The sequence below is a fragment of the Dromiciops gliroides genome, chromosome 1 (assembly GCF_019393635.1).
Source record: "Dromiciops gliroides isolate mDroGli1 chromosome 1, mDroGli1.pri, whole genome shotgun sequence".
NCBI classification, from domain to species: Eukaryota; Metazoa; Chordata; class Mammalia; order Microbiotheria; family Microbiotheriidae; genus Dromiciops; species Dromiciops gliroides.
Genome location: NC_057861.1, coordinates 673196902 through 673222087, shown reverse-complemented (window position 1 = coordinate 673222087; position 25186 = coordinate 673196902). Strand labels below are relative to the sequence as shown.

Here is a 25186-nt window from a genome sequence, read left to right as displayed (position 1 = left end):
AGTCTGAGGACTGCATAAGTAAGTCCCTGGCAGAGGTGGGATTTACTAGTCAGGATTGGAGATTCCTCTGGACATTACTTAGCATGGGTTGGAATTCTTAGTGTTTAGACCTGTATTAGCTGAATTGTTGAATAATTAGAGGAATTGTCTGAGTACTTGCTTCAGAGTCAAGGGTCCTTTTACTTTTCTGTAGATCTAGACAACAGTCAAATTCTGATGGATCCAGAGTTAATCTTAGCAGCTCCAACAAGAACGATTTGTGAGATGCTACCTGGTCAGTGTAAATCTAGAGCCTGACTTTTACAAACACCCACCTCCTACAAGTAATAAGGGATAACCTACAATAATGGGAACTCTGGCTTGCAATCCAATTTAATTCAATCTAACAAGCATTTAAATGTCTCCCTTGTGCAGGCACTTAAGATATAAAAGGCAAAACAAGCAAACACCCAATCCTTGCCTTCAAGGAGCTTACGTTCTACAGGTTGTTTGACAAGGAGCAAGGAAATATCCCCCCTCACCCTATTTCCTCATTTATAAAAAGAGGCTTCTCTTCCATATAAATCTTACGATACTTGAGCAAGCATGTTTTCCAACTCCAAATCCAAGGCTTTCGATTACTCAGAGCCCCTCTCCCGGTCTCAGTTTCCTCCTCTAAAAAATGTGTATGACAATCCTCGCACCTCCCTCCCCGCAGAGCTAAGTGCAAACATGTCGCTAGGAAAGCGAGGTCCCCCGCGCCCCGCGAAGCAGGGGGGCGTGGCTACGGGGGCGTGACCAGGCTAGGCGCCTAGGGGCTCAAGGCCTGCATCGCCTCCCGTTTCCCAGCATGCCCCTCGTTAGAGGCCCCGCCTCCTTCCCCCAATGTGGGGGAAAGGTCGACGGCTACAGCTGGGGTGAGCCGAGGGCTGAGACGCCGAGATGGAGGCTGGTACTATAGCCGAAGATGAGATTGAGATGGCGGCGGCGACGGGTCACATCAGCCCCTGGAAGAACTTCCTGGCCGGTGGCTTCGGCGGCGTGTGCGTGGTGTTAGTGGGCCACCCGCTGGACACGGTGAAGGTGCGGAACTGGCCTCCTCTGCCGTGGTCCAGCGCCGGGGACTGCCCGGGAGTTGGGGGAGGGAGGGAGGGAGCGAGCGAACTAGCTCCCTGTCAGTTAGTCGGGGAAGTGGTCGAGGGGATTGCTGCTGCTTCCGGTGAGGAGCTGGGCAGGGGGCGAAGTGGGGGAGAGAGGAAGCAGTGCTTGACGGGAGCCAAGGCTCCCCTAAGGAGATAGGGGTGAGAGGGTGGGGCAGAGGGATGGACGAAGGCGAGGGCTAGGACCTGGACCAGATGGGCCTCTTCTCCTTGGGTGGGCTGGCCTTGCATGGCCTAAGAGGGGCACCGTCCTCTCTTTCTACAAATGAGGAGACTGAAGTCCAGGAGAAATGACTTGTTTGGCGTCTGTGGTCAGCCTGGGACTTAACCCTTCTCTCCCGACTCCACCTCGGTTTCCTCCCCTGTAAAATCGAGATACTAATCTTTGCCCTCTGTGCCTACTTACTTCCTTGGGAAGATCTGATAAGGAATATGATGGGGCAATGTGCCTTTGACAAGACCTTTCACCTACTGACTAGTAGGATTCTCTTCCCTCGTCTTTCCCTCTGAGCTTTTTATATCTATTTCTTCACACGCTGGATTCTAAAGTGTAGAATCGTCAGTTTCCTTCTTGGTAAAATGAGGGGATTGGACTAGATGCGCTCCAAGGCCTCCTCCAACTCTGAGAACTGGTGGGAGAATTCTGTGAGTTTGTGGGAACCCAGTGGAAATTGGGTCTTAGTATTCTGCAGCTGTGTAAGTGGACAGACCAAAGAAATGGATTCATTTAGCAAATATTAATTAGGTGGCTCCAGTGTGGGGCCGGAGAGTACAAAGTTCAGATAAGACCCTGCCTCCATGGAATTTATTATTCTTTAAGGGGATAAGAAAGATTTATCTTCCTGAGTTCAAATCAAACCTCAGACACTTAATAGCTGTGTGACCCTAGGAAAGTCACTTAACCCTGTTTGCCACAATTTTCTCATCTGTAAAATGAACTGGAGAAGGAAATGGCAAACCCACTCCATTATCTTTGCCAAGAAAACCCCAAATGGGGTCGTGAAGAGTTGGACAGGGACTGAACAACAGCTAACATTTGAATATGCAAAACTAAGTGTTATATTAGGTCTGGTGGGAAGAAGAGGGAATTAAGGAGATAGAAAGTCAATGTAATTTTTTTTTTTTTGGTGGGGCAATGAGGGTTAAGTGACTTGCCCAGAGTCACACAGCTATTAACTGTCAACTGTCTGAGGCCGAATTTGAACTCAAGTCCTCCTGAATCCAGGGCCGGTGCTTTATCCACTGTGCCAAGAGCTGCCCCCAAGACAGTGTAATTTGATGGAAGGGAGAGTGCCTTTGAAGGCAAAGATAAGACACCTGCCTTTCCACTGGGGAGAGTGATAGGAGAATTTCCTTTATCAGCCATGAACAATGAACTTAGTGTACTAAAGGAGCCACCCTTTTCAGCTCTAGCCTATAATGCATTTCCAAGTGCAAAGCTTTTTCTCTCTGCCATTGTCCACCCAGTTCCTTATGCCCTTCAATGCTTCTCTCACTCAATCTGTTGAATCTGCCCTTTCAAGACCAATTCAAAATTACCTTTTCTAGGAAACCTTCCCTGAGCTCCTTCCCTTGAACAATCTTTCCATTCAAACCTCTTTGAGACCTTTTTGATAGAATATTATATATTGTGGTTATCTGGGCTGGTACCTTACTTCTCAGTATACTATAAGATTCATCAAAGCGGAGATTGAATTGTGTCTAAACTTTGTTTCACCCTCAGCATCTGACATAGCACCATGCACATAGTCTTAAGCACATAATAAATATTTGTGGAATGAATGAATGGAAGAAATAGCATTAGGAGTTTGTGATTCTTAGTCACAGGTTTTACAAAGATTTAAATGGCACTTGATAATATTGGTGTTCTAGAACAGAGGCATCAAACTCAGGCCTGGGTAGGCTGAACCAGATGAAAATATAATTAGGAAAAGTTTAATAAAACAAATAAAAATGCAATATATACATCTATCTATCTATCTATCTATCTATCTATCTATCTATCTATCTATCTATCTATCTATCTATCTATCTATCTATCTATCTATTGCAGGGCAATGGGGGTTAAGTGACTTGCCCAGGGTCACACAGTAAGTGTTAAGTGTCTGAGGCCGGATTTGAACTCAGGTACTCCTGACTCCAGGGCCGGTGCTTTATCCACTGCACCACCTAGCTGCCCCTAAAAATGCAATATTAATGTTAATGTTGGAGTTTTCTAAGTCAACATGTGGCTCACAGGGATCTGTTTCTATTTAACACCACTGTTCTAAAAATATTGTGATTGTTAATGGTTTCAAGGTGTAGGAAAAGAGACTATCATAATCCCAGATATAGAATAGTGAGTACAGAGGTCACAACAGAATTATATTAAGTGTGTGTGTGTGGGGGGGGTGAACAATTTTGATTAGATCAGGAAAGTCTGCCTTCCTCCTGTTGATTGGAAACTTATGAGACAGCTTAAGAATGATTCCTTTATCCTCACCTGTAGACAAAATTTAGTCTAATGAAATAATTTTCCATTTCATGTTAATCCGAGCCTAGGAGAGGACAGTTTCTTTTAACCTTGACTTCATTGAATCATTTTTGTGTTATTTTATATTCTTTTTCTCTATGATCTTGTTTTGTAGCTTTGAGGGTGAGGGATGAAGATAAGCAAATGGAGGTATCTAAGCCCAGAAAGTACTGAATTCAAAGAGCTTGCAAATCCCATTGCCAGGCTACTTTTGCTTGGCTGCTAAAATCCTGTTCAGAAATGAACTAAGAAATATCTATGGGGGCGGGGCAGTGAGGGTTAAGTGACTTGCCCAAGGTCACACAGCTAGTAAGTGTCAAGTGTCTGAGGCCAGATTTGAATTCAGGTTCTCCTGAATCCAGGGCTAGTGCTTCATCCACTGTGCCACTTAGCTGCCCCTGGAAACCAAATTTAATTGAAATCCACAAGCATTTATTAAGCATTTACTATGTGCCTAGGTACCTTGCTAAGTGCTGGGGATACAAAGAAGGCAAAGGTAGAAACTGTTGAATTTGCTAATTCAATCATCAAACCTTTTTTAACACCTGATGGAGCACTGTGTTTGGCACTGGATCACATAGAAAATTTAGAGAAGATTACCATACCCTCATGAACTTTACAGTTGGAACACAAGCACACACAATTATTTTATGAAATATTGCATAGTTAGTGGCTCCAAAGTTGCAAAACGATGTGCTTTCTGAGGTCTCAGGACAAAGAAACGAAGAGTAAGATCAGAAGGTTTCCTGGTGGAGGAAACTTTTGAGTTAGGCTTTAAAGGATGGGTTGCAATTCAACAAAGAAGAAAGGATATTCTAAGGAGGGGGTAAGAGGAAGGACCATAGAAGATCTTAGTTTGATTGGATCATGTATACAGCTGGGAAAGACAGGATGGATCCAGATTATGGAAGGCCCTGAATGCCAGCCTAACAAATTTGAATTTAGTTACCCAATAAGCAATTGGGAGGAGTCCCTAGAAAGCAGAGGACTTGACTAGCATCGTGTTAAGAATAGATAAGATGGGGAGAGACTACTGGGTGAGAAGTGATATGGCTAGATCAGTACCTAGGAAAAATTGGTCAGGCAGCCTATAAATGCTAGATTGAAGGGAGACAGAATAGAGGCATGAAGACATGTTAGGAGGTGAATATTTTCACATTGCTGAGCATGGGAGTTCATCTCTAGCTTCTTTGGAAACACTTTTCCCTTTCTGCCATAGGAAGTGCCTAATAATCTTTCAGCTTGGCACCCTGCATGCAGGCCAAATAGACCAAAAGCATAGCCATCCAGACCTCTACAGTTAGCCATTCCTCCTCTATTTAAAAGTCTTGAATGGTTTTTCTTTGCTTATTAGGCAAAAGTAGCTCCTTACCCTGGCATTTAAGCCCTTGAATAAGCAACTCACATTTATTAAGTGCCTACTATTTATCCTTGCCCTTAAGGTGGTTTACATTCCTTTAAAGGACAAAGATGTGCAAAATAAATTCAAAGAAATTCTTTTTTGTGCTCACATGTGATTAGATGCTTATCACCTTTTATTTTACATATTGGTGTAAATTCCTTTTCTCTCCTGTTAGAGACTAAGCTCCTTGAGGGCAGGGACCTTAGAGGTACTGTGTTATAGTGGGCTGTGGAGTCAGGACATATTAAGTATGTTCTTGTTCAGTCGTTTCAGTGACCCTATTTGGAGTTTTCTTGGCAAAGATAGTGGAGTGTTTTGCCAATTCCTTTCTCCAGCTCATTTTACAGATGAGGAAACTGAGGCAACTAGGGTTAAATGACTTGCCTAGGATCACATGGCTAATAAGTATTTGCTGTCACATTTGAACTCAGGTCTTCCTGACTCCTGGCCCAGCATTCTATATACACTGTGCCACCTAGCTGCCCTGTTGAATATGGTATTGGCTTCAAATCTAGATCTTGATACGTAGTATCTATGTGAAGTTGGGGAAGTAATTTCATTTCCTCTGAAATAAGGGAATTGTCCTAAATAATTTTAAAGGGTCATCCCAGTTCTGTTGTTCTGTTATTTCAGTCATGTCCAACTCTTTGTTGGACAACATTTTACAGATGAGGCAAACAGGGTTAAGTGACTTGCCCAGGGTCACACAGCTAGTAAGTGGCTGAGACCAGATTTGAACTGAAGAAGATGAATCTTCCTGACTCCAGGCCCAGTGCTCTATGCATGGCACCACCCCATCCCAGCTCTAATGCCCTGTAATCTATGACCAAATTCTGGATCGCTTTGTGTTTAATGTCTTTGGAGCAGCAGATGTTCAGTAAATATTTGTTTTTTTTTTTAATTCAACAGACTTTTTAAAGCAAGAACCTGTGTGTAGGGATCTACTGAATAATTTCATAAAACGTTGTGGCCTTTTTTATTATTCTTTATCAGGTCTGGCCTTAAGTGGTACTGATAGGAGGTTTATACACTTACTGTTAGTGAAACCCAGAATAAGTCACTTAACCTCTCTTTGACTTAGTTTCTTCACTTGTAAAATGGAGTAGTAGTAACCCCTATCTCCTTGGCTTGTCCGGAGGATCAAATGAGATAACATTTGTTTGTTATTTTGGTGAAGCAGTCGGGGTTAAGTGACTTGTCCAGGGTCACACAGCTAGTAAGTGTCAAGTGTCTGAGATTGGATTTGAACTCAGATCCTCCTGACTTCAGGGCCAGTATTCTATCCACTGTGCTGCCTAGCTGCCCCATGAGATAACATCTGTAAAATGCTTAGCACAGTGCCTGGAATGTATTAAGCACTATATAAATTCCTTCCGTTCCCCCTTCCCCCTAACTTCTAACTAAAATTTAGCATTTCTCTTAATTATTTTAAAATATTATTCCAATAAGGGGTTTAAGAATCCCTGTTCTAAACCTTTGGATGTCTTCTTCCTTTCAGTCTCATATGGCCTTTCTCTTTGTGAAAGCAGCAGTCTTTTACACATGTATGTACCTATGTTTCTCTCTTATTCCTGTTATTGCTTGACTTTACTACATTAATTATGCCCTCTCATGTAGCCTTAACCACTCCCTTTATATACTAGCTTCTTTCTCTTACTGGGCAAACTTGCCAAGATCCCTCCATTCTTTTTTTGGGGTGGGGCAATGAGGGTTAAGTGACTTGCCCAAGGTCACATAGCTAGTCAGTGTCAAGTGTCTGAGTCTGGATTTGAACTCAGATCCTCCTGAATCCAGGGCCTGTGCTTTATCCACTGTGCCACCTAGCTACCCCTTCTCCCTCAGTTTTGGTACAACGAAAAAAAAATACCGGATCTAATCAGAGGACTTATGTTCCACTCTTGTTTCTTCCTTCCTTCCTTCCTGTTTTTTTTTTTTTTTAATCTTGAAGGACTCATTCATTTTCAGTAAAATGAAAAGGTTGGACCAGATGACCTTTGAGGTCCTTTCCAGTTTTACAGAAATGTGCAAATTATTTGGGTCAAACAATAATTTTGATATGGTTTCATTTTGTGATAGCAATGGTCATGCATATTTACTTCTGCTTATATGAAGCTGACTCAAAACATATGACCTTGACTAGATGAAACAATTGAGTTGGTATCCCTTTTTCTAATGAATTCTTTAGCAATCGAATGCTGGATTTTGTGTTTTATTTTTATCTTTTATCATGTTTTTAATCCTGTGGTTCTCAAGAATGATTATTAACTCTAAGGAAATGTACAGAAGTTGTAGCTCTTAAAGCTCTTCAGTGTCTGTTGGAGTGGGGAAAACAAACATTTCAAAGATCATTCATACCCACAATGAAATAGCATCAGTCCCAGAGAAGCTCAAAGAAAAGTGTGGTCAAAATGTGGTCAAAAATGAAAAATAACACGTAGACCTAGCGAACTACTGCTACAAAATAGTCTAATTCTCAGAAAACAAGCAAAGACTTTAGAGATACCTGGCAACTGGAAGAGTTGTCATTGGTTCTTCTATGATGTGGCTTAGACATCTTAAAGTTGGAAGAATAGTTAAAAGATCAGTTAAAAACAACTGCTATGGGGCAGCTAGGTAGAGCAGTGGATAAAACACCAACCCTGGATTCAGGAGGACCTGAGTTCAAATGTGGCCTTAGACACTTGACACTTACTAGCTGTGTGACCCTGGGCAAGTCACTTAACCCTCATTGTCCCACAAAACAAAACAAAAAACAACTGCTAACCATTGCTATGAAAAAAAAATGGAGCAATACAATACAAAGAACAGCATACTGAGGATTGGGAAAAGGTAATTTTTTCGTAATAAAACTCGATTTTTAATTCAAAATAATACCAAAACCATTGTCAGATATCTTGATGAGTCTAAGATTTGGGCATCTACTTTGGCCTGTAAAATAGCCATCCAAAAAAAGTTGGGGGCAATTTTTTTTTTTATTTCTAGTGTTCCTAGGAGATCTGTTATTGAGGGAATGATGAATTCTGGTAAAATATTGGTACACTGAGAAACAGAATTGTTCTGGTGGTCAGAAATTCCCAACTAGAGATAGAACAATGTGACCTTGTGTTATGGCACACATCACAAAAGGCTAAGCAGTATATTTAAGGGATGAAGATTAACAGGCTTTAATTGCCTGGGAACTTGCCTAATTAGACCCTCTTGGAAACCTATAATCAAGGCTAGAGTTGGAAAAATGTATCTTTTCAAGATGTTCTTTAGAATATTCATGTGGAATAAAAGTGTCATTTCATGGTAAAATATTGTGTGCCAAAATTTTGAGAGTTCGATGCAAAATTGCATAAGACGCTATCAGAAGAAGATTGTATCCCACATTAAGTTTTTTAAAAAGCTTTATAGTTGTAAAGTTTATTGTATATCAGAACATTTCATTGTTTTGTTGTAGTTAATTCACTCAGCTCTGTAACTATTTCCCCTTCCCTTTCATTGTTAGACTTTTGCTAACAGCACCTGCCCTTCACTGCTGTTATTTGACTTCTCTTCCCACCACTAGTAACACAGCCACCTTCAGAGTCACCAATGGCCTCCTTATTGTTAAAGTCATTGGCTCTTTTCCTTTTTTTTTTAATTAATAAAGTATTTTTTTTTCGTTACATGTAAAGATAGTTCTCAACCTTTGTTTATACAAGCTTTACAATTTCAGATTTTTCTCCCTCCCCCCTCCTCTAGACAGCAGGTAATCTGATATAGGTTATATATATGTATATAAACATAATAACATTAATCCTATTTCTGCATTAGTCATGTTATAAGAGGAAAAAAATCAGGGCAATGATGGAAAACCTCAAAATAGAAAAAAAAAACAGCATCAAAAACAAAAGAAATAGTATGGTTCATTTAGCATCTATACTCTGCAGTTCTTTTTTTTTTTTTTTCTTGGATTTGAAGATCCTCTTCCAACACGAGTTCCCTGGAACTCTTCTGTACCATTGCATTGGTGAGAAGAATATAGTCCATCACAGTAGATCAACACTCAATGTTGATGTTACTGTGTACAATGTTCTTCTAGTTCTGCTCATCTCACTCATCATCAGCCCATGCAAGACCCTCCAGGTTTCTCTGAACTCCTCCTGCTCATCGTTTCTTATAGCACAATAGTATTCCATTGTATTCATATACCACAACTTGTCCACATTGGCTCTTTTCTAGCAGTATCTTCCTTGATCTCTGCAGTAGTTGGCATTATATACCACCTAATTCTTGATGCCCTCTCTTCAGCTCTTATTACATTCACTTTCACTGTTTTCTTCCTACGTCTGTGGAAAGGTATTTCCTTCTTTGTATCTAATCTGGGTACCTTATCTTTCTCCTACCCCCAAATTTGGGGGTCTCCCTTCAAAGAGAACCTTTGGTCCTCTTCTTTGCTACAATGTCTCCTTGAGTGATTTCATTTACTCCCATGGCTTCAATTTTAGTTTACATATAGATGGCTCAATCAGTATTTATGATGTACCTGTTTAGTTCTTGCCACTGTGCTAGGTCCTAGGAATACAAAGACAAAATCAGTTAATCAACAGACATTTTTTTGTGTGTTTGTTTTTTTGGTGAGGCAGTTGTGGTTAAGTGACTTGGCCAGGGTCACACAGCTAGTAAGTGTCAAGTGTCTGAGGTTAGATTTGAACTCAGGTCCTCCTGAATCCAGGCCAGTGCTCTATCCACTGTACTACCTAGCTGCCCCTCGAACAGGCATTTATTAACTCGTACTGTAACAACCTCAAGGAACTGATATTCTATTGGGGGAGACCACATACACAAAATAAATATATAATATATAATAATTCTTTTGGGAGGCCCTAAGAACTGGAGGCATCAGGAAAGGCCTCGTGAAGAAGGTGACATGCTGCTGAGATTTTTTTTGGGGGGGGGGTGAGGCAGTTAGGGTTAAGTGACTTGCCCAGGGTCACATAGCTAGTAATTGTCAAGGGTCTGAGGCCGGTTTTGAACTCAGGTCCTCCTGAATCCAGGGCCGGTGCTCTATCCACTGCGCCACCTAGCTGCCCATGCCGCTGAGATTTAAAGGAAACTAGATATTTTCCAAAAGCTGGGAGATGAGAGCCTTGTCTAGTATTGGACTGTGGAGTTTGAAGACCTGAGTTTAATTCCAATCTGTTACTTACTAGCTGTGCGATTTTGGAGAAGGGATTTGACTTTGCATAGCTCTATTTCCTAATCTGTAAAGTGGGGGAGGGAAGAAATGGGGATGGTCTACATGATTTTCTTTTTCTTTCTCTCTCTCTCTTTTTTTTGGTACTACAATTGGGGTTAAATAACTTGCCCAGGGTCACACAGCTAGTAAGTGTCAAGCATCTGAGGCCGGATTTGAGCTCAGATACTCCTGACTCCAGGGCTAGTGCTTTATCCACTGCACCACCTGGCTGCCCCTTAGGTGATTTTCTAAATCTCTTCCAGCTCTGACATTCTGTGATCCCTAGTATTGGGGATTTTTGTTTGTTCTTTCTCCCAGTTCTCTCTTGAAATGCCAATGTTCCTTTTAATATTTCTTTAAGGTTAGGGAGAAATAAAACAGTAAATAATAAGATTTAGCAAGTGATTAAATATTTCAGGGGGAGGAGAATGAGTGGTTTAGGATGACTGAGGTTGAAGGGCTCCCAAATCCATATCTTTCTTTCAACTTTTCCTTAGAGCTATAGCTCTTTTTCCAGCCACTTGGAAAAAGCTATTCCCTGCCCCCCCGCCCCCCATACCATCTCTGTTACACTTAGACTTTAAACTCAATTGGTCCCAAGCTGATCTTTTGTTGTCTCCTCCCCCCCCCCCCCAAAGTATCTCCTTCCTCTTAACTTTTCTATTTCTGTTGATAGTTTCACCATTCTCCTCCAGACTTGAGGCCTTGGTCATCTCTGACTTCTTTCTGCCTTCTTATATAGCTGTTGACTTGCCAAATCCTGTCATTTCTACCTCTGTTGTATCTATATAATTTTTTCATTTGTATTACCACTGGAGTCTCCCTAGGTCAGATCTTTATTTCTTTTCCCCCAGAGTAGTTTATTGTCCTAACTGGTCTCCTTGTCTCCATTCTCTCCCTGTTCCACTTTGTTTCACGATGCTTACCTTTGCTTCAGGAATAAAAGAGATCCAGGTTTTATTGAATTAGTATTCATACTTAATACTCTGTGCTGGAGTGCCAAACTTTGATTTAAGCACATGGCTAAAATACAAGGATTGGGTTAGGGTATTTTGAAATCTGAAATCAGATTTATTCAGCCTTTCCCTCAGGCTCTTGATTAGGAAAGCATGTGAATAAATTCAGAGTTAAGGATTGCTGCACATCCTTTCCTAAGAAATTTTACATCTTAAAGTCCTATAAAGCTTCCTTGAATTTAAGCCAGAACAATGAAGTGTGGTTGCCTAATTTCTGGTTTCAGCAGGTTTTTGGGGGGAGAGTGTTCCTGAAGTCTCAATGGGTAAGCCCATCATTGCTTCTGCCTAAGGCTAGCCTTAAAGTCTTGTCATTGTTTCATATGACAAATATTTATTGAGCAGCACCCTTCTGGAAAGGTACTTTCTAGGCACTGAGGTGATTGCCAAGATGACTAAAACAAGCCTCTTTCCTTCTTAGAGCTTCCATTCTTTTTTTTGTTTTTTGTTTTTTTTTGTGAGGCAGTGAGGGTTAAATGCCTTGCTCAGGGTCACACAGCTTGTGTCAAGTGTCTGAGGTCGGATTTGAACTCAGATCCTCCTGAATCCAGGGCCATTGCTTTATCCACTGTGCCACCTAGCTGCCCAGAGCTTCCACTAAGCCTTGGAAACAAAGGATTTGGATACAAAGTAAAATGTCTGAAGAAATCAGAAGATGAAGAGATCACTTCTGCATTGGGACGATCCTGGCAGGCTCTACAAAGGCTGAGCTTAACCTGAGAGGGTGGGAAATTGTTTGAATGACAGACAAGGGAGTAGGAAAGCTTGAATAAAGGAACAGCATGAGTGCAAATATAGAAGCCAGAAGATGTAACCTTTTTGAGGAACTCCGAGGGATAATAGCTCACATTTCTAACGCATTCAAGTCTTTGTCCCTACTTCCTACCCTCCCACCCCAGGGCAGGAACTGTTTTATTAATTTCACTTTGTATCCCCAGTACCTAGTGTAGTGTCTGAAACATAGTAGGGGGGAGGGGTTAGTAAATATTTAACAATAATATCTAACATTTATATAGTGCTTACTATGTGCCAGGAACTGTGTGAATTGCTTTACAATTGTGATTTTATTTGATCCTCACAGCAACCCTAGAAGGTAGGAGTTACTATTACCTTTATTTTATAGATGAAGAAACTGAGGCAAACAGGTTAAATAAATGACTTGTCTAGGGTCACATAGCTATTAAGAGTCTGAGTCTGCATTTAAACTCAAGTTTTCCTGACTTGAAGCCAGACTCTACCCACTATACCACCTAGCTGCTGCTTCTTCAGAAGATACCATATCATTGGCAACTTTCTCTAATGTTGGCTGTTCCATTTTTCATACATCTTGATACACAGAACAGGGAGAAGAAATCAACCTTTACCTTGCCATCCCACTGCCATTTCTATACCCTCCTTCTGCCAGTGTCATTCTATTAACTTTTTCGCCTTTCCATTCTTCTGTATCACCTGTCTAGATTCTTCTTGCCATAATATTTCAGCTTGCAGGCAATTTTCCCTCTTTTCTCCAGCTTTAATACCTGGCTCACTATCTATCAGTTCACCCCTTGCCTTCACTTTATAACTGGGAACATCAGTACACATGATGATTTCACACCTCAGTTTATCAGACTCAGCTCCTCCACATCTTTGCTGTGTCTTAGTTACCTATGGAGGTGATGGTCACTTAGATCTCGCCATCACCCATGACTGTACCAGCTCTCTGACAGCACAGAACTGTGTCAACTGGAGTCATTATAAATTCAGACTGGGCCATCACTGCCACAGGGCAGTCTCTTGATTTAAATGTTTTTTTCTTTTTCTTTTTCTTTTTTTGTGGGGCAATGAGGGTTAAGTCACTTGCCCAGGATCACACAGCTAGTAAGTGCCAAGTGTTTGAGGCTGGATTTGAACTCAGGTCCTCCTGAATCCAGACCCAGTGCTTTATCCACTGCACCACCTAGCTGCCCCTAAATGTTATTTTCATTGATGGTTTTTGTTTTTTATTCCACAGACATTTTCTTTTTTGGGGGGTGGGGGGTGGGGAGCAATGAGGGTTAAGTGACTTGCCCAGGGTCACACAGCCAGTAAGTGTCAGGTGTTTGAGGTTGGATTTGAACTCAGGTCCTCCTGAATCCAGGGCTGGTGCTTTATCCATTGCACCACCTAGCTGCCCCCTCAGACATTTCCTGATATACTACTTCTGCTCCATGGGAAGCTATCTTGTTAGAAAGTTAAGTAAAACTTACTTGAAAGAAGGACTACCTTCCACAGTATATGCAGGATTTCCTACTCCTAGTTTTCTGCTTCTATGGAGGAGGGAAATAGGTTTTGTTATCTGTTCCACATACCAAGAGTGGTTGTAATCCTCTTACTCTTTCATAATTGACTATTTCCCTCTCCATGGCGTCTATTCTTGAGTCCCTCATGATCCTCTTCCCTTTCTCAGTAGAGGATATTGCTTCCTATTTGACCAAGAAAGTGAAGGCCGGCTGTCCAGAGCTTCCTCATTTTCCCTGCTCTACACCTCAACACTTCTGTGTGTTGTAACCCATCCTTTCCTTTCTACTTTGCTCTAGTTCCTAAGGAATAGTTGTCCCATTTTATCAAGGATGATGCCATCCATTTGGGCCTTTCATCCCGTATCCCTTCCTGTCTCCTCCGGGAGGGTGCCCCATTGGTCATTTCTTCCCTTATTTACTGTTTTTTTTCCAGCTGCCCATGTTTGAAAAATCTTTTGATCCCCTTTTCACATACTGCCTCTTGCCTGGATTATTGTAATAAACTTGTCTTTGATTTCCCTCTTTTCAGGCCTTCCTTTTTCCAATCCATCTCTCATTGACCTGCCAAAATCATCTTTCCAAAACAACTCATCACCTTCCTCCCCTTCTCAAAAGCCTTCTGGGTTCTTTATTGTGTGTAGGATAAAATGCAAGCTACTCAGCATAGCTTTTAAGACCTTCCTTAAAGGTTTCCTTTTCACCATATCTCATTAATTAGATAAATAGGTAAAGCATTTTCATCTATTTCTATTTTTAGGCTAGGTCTCTATTTCACCCAGGCTGAAAGTACATGGGTCATTCATGAACCTCGTTTTGTTACTTGTGAGCTTTGGAGCTTTTTACCTGCTCAGTTTCCAACCTGGGCTTGCTTGCCCCTTGGTAGCCTATCTGTTAGGACCCCATTCCTCTTCCTTGGGGGCTGACCATATGGGTACTGTACTTTCAAGTGATCCACTAGCCTCAGCCTTCCTTCAGTGGGGATTATAGGCTTGAGCCATGTAGAATGATTAATAATGATTGAGTTTTTACTGTTGATCAGGCATTGTGCTAAGTGTAGAGATACAAATCCAAGAAACAAGACAGTCTACACCTTCAAGGTGGTTGCATTCTGATGGAGGAAGACAGTATTTAAAGGGGAGCTGAAAGGGGATGACATAGGGTCTGTGAGTGGTAGTTGCCCTGGAAGTAGCTTAGGCCCCGTCAAGATTAGCCAGTGATCCCACATGTATAGTACATGTTACCAGGGAGAAAGTGGAAGGAATAGTCTGAGAAGAGAATCCATGGCATAAAGTGGAGGCCTGGGTTCTAGCAAGGTAAGGCAGGGGCTCACTTGCTAGGACCAAGGGTCCTCAAGACAATTCAGATGACTGTTGGAGAGGAGGGGAAGATAGTGGTTGGAGCAGAGAAGTTATGGTTTGGAGGGCTTCCCCTATACAATTCATTCTCCACACAGCTACTCAGTCGATATTCTTAAAGCACAAGTCTGACCATGTCACTCCTGACTTCAAGAAGTTTCTGGGACTCCCCATTGCTATTAGGACAAAATAAACTCCTGGCATTTAAAGCTCTTTGCAATCTGGCTCCAGCCTCTATTCTATCTGATTGATTATGAAGTACTGCCCTATATACACTCTATTATTCAGCCAAACAGGACTTCTTGCTGTTCCCTGTTTACACCATTCCATCCTCTGTGTCTTCCCCGGGCTGCCCCTCATTCCTAAAATATGCCTCCTCTTCACCTCTCCTTCAGCCCTGCTCAAAGCTGAGCTGAGGTGCCAAGTTGATGACAACTTGCCCAGTTTTCCCAGTTGTTAGTTCTCTTCCACTATAATTTGTTTTGTATATACAATAGCCTATATTGATTTGTGAATAGGTAGAGTATAATGTAAGCTCCTTGAGGGTAGGATCTGTCTCATTTTTTTTTTTTTTTTGGTGAGGCAATGGGGGTTAAGTGACTTGCCCAGGGTCACACAGCTAGTAAGTGTTAAGTGTCTGAGGTCAGATTTGAACTCAGGTCCTCCTGAATCCAGGGCCAGTGCTCTATCCACTGCGCCACCTAGCTGCCCCCTATGGATCTGTCTCATTTAAAAAAATTATATCCCAAGGGCCTAGCAAATGGCAGTCATTTCATAAATGCTTGTTGATTGAAAATCCGTGTACTCTCCAGGACTTAGCACAGTGCCTTACTGTAGTAAGTAAACTGAGTAAATGTTTGTTGTTGAATTGAGAATTTTTCACCCAAACCCTGTGGATTAGTTAGTGCAAATGTAAATGATGTGACTATGAGTAATCCAGAGCCCCTTAACAAGGTTAAAAGATAAGGCCTTTGTTTGGGACTTCATTATGCCTCTTTGATTTGGAGAACATCCCCTGGTGATCACTTCTCTGGTTGGGGTAGGGAGATCTTAAGAAAGTTACAGTAGGAAACCTATTTGGGGAATATTGATTCTGGCTTTTAGAGGTGCTTAGACCTCCTCAGTAATTGATGGCAAACTAGAATTTTAGTTTTAGATGATCTGGTGACTTACATGGGTCTTTCCATAGCTTTCTAGGACTGTGGCCTATAAAAAGGGCCAGACAGCTCTGCCAGAGGTTTAGAAGATCAGGAGAGAATTTAAACAGAGAACTGAAAGCTGGCTTTAGTCCCAGGGTGAAGCCCATTCGTTGACTTGGTTCCCCAAAATTATGCTGCAGGCCCAGGGATAGTAGCTGTGGAGGGACTGTTATACAACTTCTCTAAGAAATGACAGCATCAAAGTAGAAAGAGTTCCTGAATCCTAAATTACTTTTGTTGATTGATTTCCCTGATCTGTTAATATAGTAAGGGTAGTTAGGAGTTCATTCTAGGAATCTTAAATTTGTCTCTCTTCCCTGATTGTCCCAACCACAGGGTGGTGCTATATATCCAGAGAACTCTATAGGTCTGTATATTGAGGAGCAAGGTGGCATTCACTGGAGAGGGAGAATATGAACTGTTTATGAGCTAATGTGAATCATTAAATGTTGGTTTGCCCCAGTATAGAGTCCAAAACAGATACTTCATCTTTTAATTTTTAACCTTGTTAAAGTGACCCTGGTTACACATTCTACTCTTGTACTAACTACTTTATAGAATTGCCACAGGATTTATATTATCTGTGGGATGAAATAAAAGCTGTCCTCCATCTCACATTGTTACCTGGGTGTGTGCTCAGGGGTGGAGGGCCCTTTTGCCAACATCTGTAGAGACCTAAACATAACTTGCATTCTGTGGTTCCTGGTAGAAGCAGCAGATACAAACATGAGTTGTAGCTTGGTTTTTGAAATGTATGGTGCCCTCCCCTCACACCTCCAGCCATAAGACCTAGTCTTGTAATCCCAGAGTTTGGTATGCCCGGCCACAGGATACACAGAAGTTAGGAGTCCCATTTTTTTGTTCATTTTATGAACTTAACAAGCACAAACATTTTCATACATAAAGAACAGAAAAAGAAGACTTTACATGAAAACTGTACGTTGCATACAGCATGGTTTACTTTTGAGGTAAAAAAGAAATTTAACCTGAACTTCACTTTGTTGCTTATCTCTGAATTTCCTCTTAGAAATGCCTGTCTCTGAATTTCTTTCTGCTTTTTTCTGTACATTTTAAAAGTATGCCATTGACACTCTTTGACATCACTGATCCTCTTTAATCTCCTTTGCCTGTCAGTCCCCTCCCTGGCCCCCCAAAGCCCTCCCTAATAACAGATAAATATAGTCAAGACAAACAAATCCATACATTGGCCATGTCTGAAGTCATAGGTAGCATTCTTGCCAAGAGTAAGACTCAAGTTCCATCATCAGTCTTCTGCCATTATATTCTTAAACATAATTTATTTAAGCTTTTCCCAAGTGATTTACATCTGCTTTGTTTCTGGTTCTACAAATATTTTTGCACATATGGATGGTCTCCTTGGAGTATATCTCCTTGGAGTAGAGGTATCACTTGGGCACAGTATACTCAGATTAGTAACTTTTTGCTTATAGTCCTAAATTATTTTCGAGAATAGTTGGATTAATTCATAGCTTTACTGGCAGTGCTTTAGGGTGCCTTCCCTCCCACAGCTCTCACAGTGATTGTTATTTTTCATTTTTTTCATCTTTGTTAATCTGATGGGTATGAGATGAATTCGGGTGTTTTAATTTGTTTTTTTTTTCCCTTAATAGTGATTTATAACATTTTTTTTAATGGTTGTTGGTAGCTTTTATTTCTTCTTTTCTTGGGGGGGGGGTGGCGCGGTGATGAGGGTTAAGTGACTTGCCCAGGGGTCACACAGCTAGTAAGTGTCAAGCGGGTCCTCCTGAATCCAGGGCTGGTGCTTTATCCACTGCACCACCTAGCTGCCCCTTGTTTCTTCTTTTGAGAACTTCCAATATGTATTCTTTGATCATTTATCTATTGGAGAATATTATTCTGATTTAAGATTAACTAAGGCCCAAGGAGTTGAGTTACTTGAAAGATTCATAGTTTTTAAGTGGCAGAACCAGGATTTGAATTCAGATATTCTGAATCCAAGTCCAGCTTTCTTTTCATTATACCACTTAGTTTCTGTTAGTAGGTCAACGCCATTGACTAGATGACTGACTGACTGAAGCATTTAAGTGCTTACTATGTATAAAATGGGAAAATGTAAGGAGCTCAAATTCTTTTTTTTTTTTTTGGGTGAGGCAATAGGGGTTAAGTGACTTGCCCAGGGTCACACAGCTAGTAAGTGTCAAGTGACTGAAGCCGGACTTGAACTCAGGTCCTCTTGACTCCAGGGCCGGTACTCTATCCACTGCGCCACCTAGCTGCCCCTGAGGATCTCTAATTCTAACAGGGAAAACAACATACACGGAAGGTTTCAGATCCAAATTCGGTGGAATAGAGTTTGAACTCCTCTGGTATGTAGCCTTTGAGGCATAATGTTCAACCATTCTGGCTGTTGAGGAGTATGAGGGGAAGTGAGGGGAAGTGGGGGACAGGAAAGATCTAGAAGTTGGTAATTGCCCTCAAGGGCATCTGGTAGGGGAGATAAGGCCACTTATACAAATAACCATAATGAAAGGTAGAATAATATAATATAGTTTGTTGCCACTGTATTAATTATCATTGTTCTCTCTTTGATACTGTATGATTGGGAATCATAGATCTGAGGATCTTGTATCTAAAAGTAATCAAAAAGGACAGGTACCCAAAGAGTAGTGGGAAGCCACATTGTGGGCATAAGCAGAAGGCAGCACATTACCAGTAATAACTTGAGTCTAAGAAATGACTTAGCAAACATCATTGAGGATGTGTCTAACCAGAAAGAGAGTGATTGCCAGAGTGAGGGATGCACAACCGGGGTGTTGCCCTGATAGCCATGAAATAACATATAGATACAGAGGAAGGTGTTTAAGTGGTTCCTTTCTATAGGATTTACAGAAAGAGAAAAATAAGAATCACACAGGATGAGAAGGTGTATGTAGAAATAAAAGAGCTAACATTGATGTAGTACTGCAGTGTTTGCAAAGTACTGTAAAAAAATTTCATTCTGGGAACATTCCGGGGAAATAGAGATTGATATTGCCAACCCCATTTTACAGATGAGGAAACAGAAGCTCAGGGTTAAAGTCACTCATCTAGGGTCTAATGTGGAATTTGAACCCACATCTCTCCTGATGCTCAATCCAGCACTTTTACCTCCATATTGTACCATGGGGTTGTGATAGATGGAGCACTCATGCAGATGAAGTCACAGATCTGTAATAGTAAAATCCATTATCAATCAAGAATATATTAAGAACCAGCATTGTGGGGCAGCTAGGTAGCTCAGTGGATAGAGCACTGGTCTTGGAGTCAGGAAAACCTGAGTTCAAATCTGGCCTCAGACACTTGACACTTACTAGCTGTGTGACCTTGGGCAAGTCACTTAACCCTCATTGCCCAACTGAAAAACAAACAAAAGAACCAGCATTGTGCCAGGTACTGGGGTTACAGAAACAAAAGATAAATGGCACCCCTCTTCAAGTGTCTGGGAGGTAGCATGTATGCTTTTTTGTGTGGGGGGGGGGCGGGGCAATGGGGGTTAAGTGACTTGCCCAGGGTCACACAGCTAGTAAGTGTCAAGTGTCTGAGGCCGGATTTGAACTCAGGTACTCCTGAATCCAGGGCCAGTGCTTTATCTACTGCGCCACCTAGCTTCCCCCAGCATGTATGCTTTTAAGTATACACCAAACATATATAAGATACATACAGTATAATTTGGGAGAGAAGGCACTTAGTCAGTGGCTGGATATCATTAAGGGAGTACTCACAAGGTGGTGCTTAAGCTGAGTATTAAAGGAAATGGAAGAGTTTTCCATTCAGAAGTATGTAGAAGCATATTCCAGCCCTGAGGGACAGCAGGTGCAAAGGTGTGGTTAAGGGAGGTGGATTAGTACCCTGTAGGAAGGAAAGTCAGGAGGTCCAGTGGGCTATTCTGTAATGGGTGTGACAGAGACTAGTTTATAATAAGGCTGGAAATATTGGATGAGGTGACACTATAAAGAGCTTTAAATGCTGGAGGAATTTTGACCCTAGAGGTAGTAGGGAACCAGTGGCATTTTTTGAATTAGGGGAGTGGCCTGATCAAACATACTTAGATGTGTTGTGGAGGCAGAAATAGCAAGACTTGGCAAGTGATTGATTGAATAGGTGGGGTGAGGGAGAGTAAGGACTCAAGAATGACATTGAGATTGTGTGTCTGCATGACTAGAAAGACTAAGGAAGTTTTAAAGAAGGGTGGGTATTGGGGGAAAGAGAATGTATTTTATTTTGGAAATCATGAGTTTGAAGTATTGTCTAGGTAGGACTGGAGCTTGAAAGAGTCTTGATCTGGAGATAGACATATATATATATATATTTATATATATGTATATGTGGGAGTCTCTTGGAACCCCTATCTCCCTTCAAGGCCACCTACAAGAGACCTAGGTGTTAGTATTCCCTACCTCTAAATCACTTTCTATTTATTTTGCAATATCTGTGGACATATTGCTACCCCACTAGTATCTAGTAAGTTACCTGAGGACAGAGGCTGATTTGGTTGTATTTTTGTATCCCTAGCACCTGGCACTGTGTCTAAGAATATGTGCTTAATGCTGGTTGAATTGCATTCCATAAAAAAGGTGAAAACAAGCAAAGAATGGGTAATTTGACTAAGTAGAGTCTATTCTCAGTGAAGGGGAAAATATGGTCCTTATTAATTGAATTTACTTGTTTTTTTAATTCTCATTTGCTTTTCTTAAGAGACGGGCACATTTTTCTTAGTCCATGTCATTATCCTGGCTCATCTGCCTTCTGTTACGCCTCCTTTAAAAGTTCTTTTTTTGTTTTGTTTATAGTAGCATCTTATTTTTTCCAATTACAAGTAAAGATCATTTTTAACATTCATATTTTGGGGGGATGGGGCAGTGAGGGTTAAGTGACTTGCTCAGGGTCACACAGCTAGTATGTATCAAGTGTCTGAGGTCAGATTTGAACTCAGGTCCTCCTGAATCCAGGGCCGGTGCTTTATTCACTGTGCCACCTAGCTGCCCCTTAACATTAATATTTTTTGAGGGGGTGAAGCAATTGGGGTTAAGTGACTTGACCAGGGTCACACAGCTAGTTAGTGTCAAGTGTCTGAGGCCAGATTTGAACTCAGGTACTCCTGACTCCAGGGCCGGTGCTCTAACCACATAGCTTGTTTAGCCATTCCCCACTTGATGGGTATTCCTTTGATTTCTGATTCTTAGCCACCACAAAAAGAGTAGATATATATAGATATAGATATAGATATAGATATAGATATAGATATAGATATAGATATATATAGATATATATATATTTCTGTACAAATAGGTCTTTTTCTTTTTTGGGTGATATCTTTGGGGTATAAACCCAGCAATGGTATTGCTGGATCAAAGTGTATGCACAGTTTGATAGCCCTTTGGCCATTGTTCCAAATGGCTCTCCAGAATAGTAGGATCAGTTCAGCTCCACCAGCAATGAATTACCATCCCAGTTTTCCCACATCCTCTCCAGCATCCAATATTTTCTTTTTTTTATTATATTAGCTACTCTGATAGGTGTGAAGCTCACAGCTATTTCAACAGGCAAAATTGGAACCAAAAGTTAGAGGGCCTTGAATGTCAGAGTAAGGATTTCAGACATGGTTTGCTGAGCCGTAGAAAGACATTGTTGTATATGTTATTTAAGTGAGTGAGTGACATGATGAAAATATGATACATTAGAAAGATGAGTCTTGACATTGATTGGAAGAGGAAAGAGAACTGGAGACAAGAGATCAATTAATGATGATATTAGAGCAAAGCACTTTATACCTGTTATCTAATTTGAGCTTCACAAACTAGAATAAATAAATGGTCAAGGACAGAGTCACTTGTGAGTCACTAGCATGGATGATTAATTGAAGCTATGAGTAGGTGAATTCTGTGAGGGAGTCAATGAAGCAGAGAGGATGGGAGAAAGAATATTGCAAGGCAGAAGAAAAGCCAGAGTAGAGTGTTCAGAAAACTGAGGGTAGAGAGTTTCAAGAATTGGTCCAATGGCTTTCTGTCTCAAATGTGGCAGAAAAGTGAAGTGGTCTAAATGCAGGTTGAAGCATGCTATTTTCACTTTTTGTTGTTGGGGTTTTTTGTTTGTTTCTTCTTTCTTCTGTTTTTTTCCTTTTGTTCTGATTCTTTCACAACATGAGTAAATGTGGAAATATGTTTTTTAACCTATATCAAATTGCTTGCTGGCTTCAGGATGGGGGAGGGAGAAAAATTTGGAATTCAAAGTCTTACAACAATGAATGCTGAAAACTATTTTTACTTGTAATTGGAAAGAAATAAAATAAAATACTATTGAAAAAAGAAGAAAAGTAAAATGGATGAGGAGAGAGAAGAGATTGGATTTTGTAAGAAGAAAGTTATTAGGATCTCTAAGTATACATTTTCAGTGCAATTGTAGGGATGAAAACCAAAATCCAAGAGGCTTGGGAGAATAATGTATTTTGAGAAAATGAAAGTGTTAGATGTCACTTCATATTGAGAAAGTTTGACAGCAAGAAGGAAAAAGACAAGAGAGAATAGAAAATCCTTTTATCAAGCAGTCAGCTCTGAATAGATGAAAGTTAACTGCATTTTAACCCTTTTTTTACAGGTAAGACTACAGACTCAGCCGAAGAGCCTGCCAGGACAACCTCCCCTCTACTCTGGGACCTTTGACTGTTTCAAAAAGACACTTTTTGGAGAGGTAAGTCTTTGTAAGGCCTCCCTTAGGCAAGCAGTGGTTTTTTTATGCTTTGCAGAGCAGGATGTCTGCAGTACTGCCTCTTCTCTCCTACTCTTCTTGTCTCTTTATCACTGACCAATCTAGCCATTATTTTGTATGTATAAGCAGATCTTTAAAAATTATTCCCTTTTATGGGCAGTTAGAACAAGACTGGCCTCAAACCAAGATTAGGAAGGTGAAAAACTTTTAGGCTTGCATTTAAATTATCCTTTAGTGACCACTCTCTAAAGTTGCTTATTAAGCCTTTAGGAGAATGAACTAGTTGTTTTCCCCTTCAACAGCCACAGGGAGAGTGAGGTGCAGGAGGGGCGGGGATGATGATGATGCCAATGATAAGACAGCCACCCTGCCTTCTCCAACTCTTGATTCTGGCTTTTTCTTTCACTCCTGTTGCCTCCAAAAGTAATCCCTCCTGTGTTAACAAAGGTGAAAAAAATAATAGTTTAAGGAATGCATTACCTGACATGTTACTTGGGATAATGCATGCAGCATTCCAACATTCATAATAGTTCTCTCCCACCCCCACCCCCAATTTATTTTATTTTTAATTCATGGAACAAAACATATTTATGTAACATAGTACAGTAAAAAGGATGATTGCACATGAAACTGCAAATCTACCATATACAAGTTGCTATTTCTTTCAAATATATAAGTTATCTTGTAGATTTCTTTTTTCTACTGCACCCCCCCCCTCCCCTCGGGCCTACCATGCAGATGAAAGACACTCTCTGCATTCACATCCATAGTTCTTTACCTTTCCAGTAAAAGGGGAGGGAGATGCATTTCCTATTTCTTTTCTGGGGCCAAGGTGGTTCATTATAATTATGTATAAGCTCACTTCTCTTAATACTGGAGATTTGCTCAAACACCTTGAAGTAGACACTGAACCAGTTTATAGTGAGTGTCAGAGTCATTTTTTAGGTGTTTCAAACTCATTTAAGGTTAAAGAAGTGATTGGGGGTCAGCTAGGTGGCGCAGTGGATGAAGCACCGGCCCTGGAGTCAGGAGTACCTGAGTTCAAATCCCGCCTTAGACATTTAACACTTACTAGCTGTGTGACCTTGGGCAAGTCACTTAACCCCAATTGCCTCACTAAAAAAAAAAAGTGATTGGAAGATGCATTTATTGCCTGGCTCATTGTACCATATGTTTGCTGAGATTTTATGAAGATCTACTGAGAGCATCTCCTTTTCTCTCCCTCCTGAAAAGAAGAGACTTGTTTGTTCAGTTCTCAATGAGAAGTTTTATCTTCCCAGTTACCCCCCAGAATCTCATAAATAAATCAATAGATCGTTGACTTCCTGTTTTTGGTAGGCACTGAAAGGTGACTGTGATACAGATGAGAGAAAAAGCAACAGATTTAGTAGTGCTTGACTTAGTTGGTTTGAGAATGGGTTGGAAAGAAGAGTTCTGAGAAGTCAGGAGTAGGAGGGGCTCATTGTCACAGGGTGGTCTGGAAGGCAAACTGCCTCTGGGAAGGGAACCATATAAGGACATCAATAAATATAGGTGCCCTTCCTATTCAGAGGTGCTCCTTGTATGGGGTGGGGTTGAAGTGACCAAGATATAATCCACTGTTGCTATTTGCAGAGCCTGTTGATGGTTGCCACAGAGTTTCAAAGGCCACTGCAGTTCCTGAAATGACTGTGTATCATTTGAACCAGAAGAGGGACAGGGTTAGTGCAAAAATAGCTCCCGCAGACTTGACCCAAAGGAGATCCTTTGAAAATCATCAGTTCGTATTTGTTGTATGCCCAGAGATACCTCACGCTGTGCTTTAGAAATCAAGGACAGCAAACTCAACTCTACCCTTCCAGGAGCTCTCATGCAGGAGTCTTAGTTACTCTTTTGGCTCAGGTTTTGGAGTTCTCACTGTGCTTCCAAGCTTTAATGTGCCTTTGGACAAGCTGGACCTTTTGGGGCTTTGGTTTCTTTGTCTGTCAAGCAGACATGAGATTCCCTATCCTGCCAGTCAGTCCTTTAATGAGCATTTATTGGGGCAGCTAGGTGGCGAAGTGAATAGAGCACCGGCCCTGGAGTCAGGAGGACCTGAGTTCAAATCTGGCCTCAGATGCTTAACACTTACTAGCCGTGTGACCCTGGGCAAGTCACTTAACCCCAATTGCCTCACTAATGAGCATTTATTCACAGGATTTTGGGGAGTCTTTAATAAAAGGGCATCCAAGTTTTTCAGTATCTAAAAACGATGTTTTGAAATCCTTAGGTGTAGCTGACAAATCCATATGTGTATGAAATGTAAATGTATGATTAAATTCAGTCCTAATTAAAGTTTCTCATTAAGCCAAGTAGGTTAACATTCTTTCATTTATTCTTTCATAAGGTCATTTCTTT

At 41.1% G+C, this 25186-nt stretch overlaps 1 protein-coding gene across 1 annotated transcript in view; it reads left to right on the top strand.

The window, feature by feature from the left end:
• Positions 1 to 844: 844 nt before the first annotated feature.
• The window catches only part of SLC25A20 (solute carrier family 25 member 20), a 49644-nt gene continuing 25302 nt past the window's right edge, over positions 845 to 25186 (top strand). The window contains exons 1-2 of the mRNA XM_043977031.1: positions 845 to 1062; positions 22700 to 22792. Of these exons, the coding sequence (XP_043832966.1) occupies positions 922 to 1062; positions 22700 to 22792 (234 nt within the window). The 5' untranslated portion in view covers positions 845 to 921. The remainder of the gene's footprint in view (positions 1063 to 22699; positions 22793 to 25186) is intronic.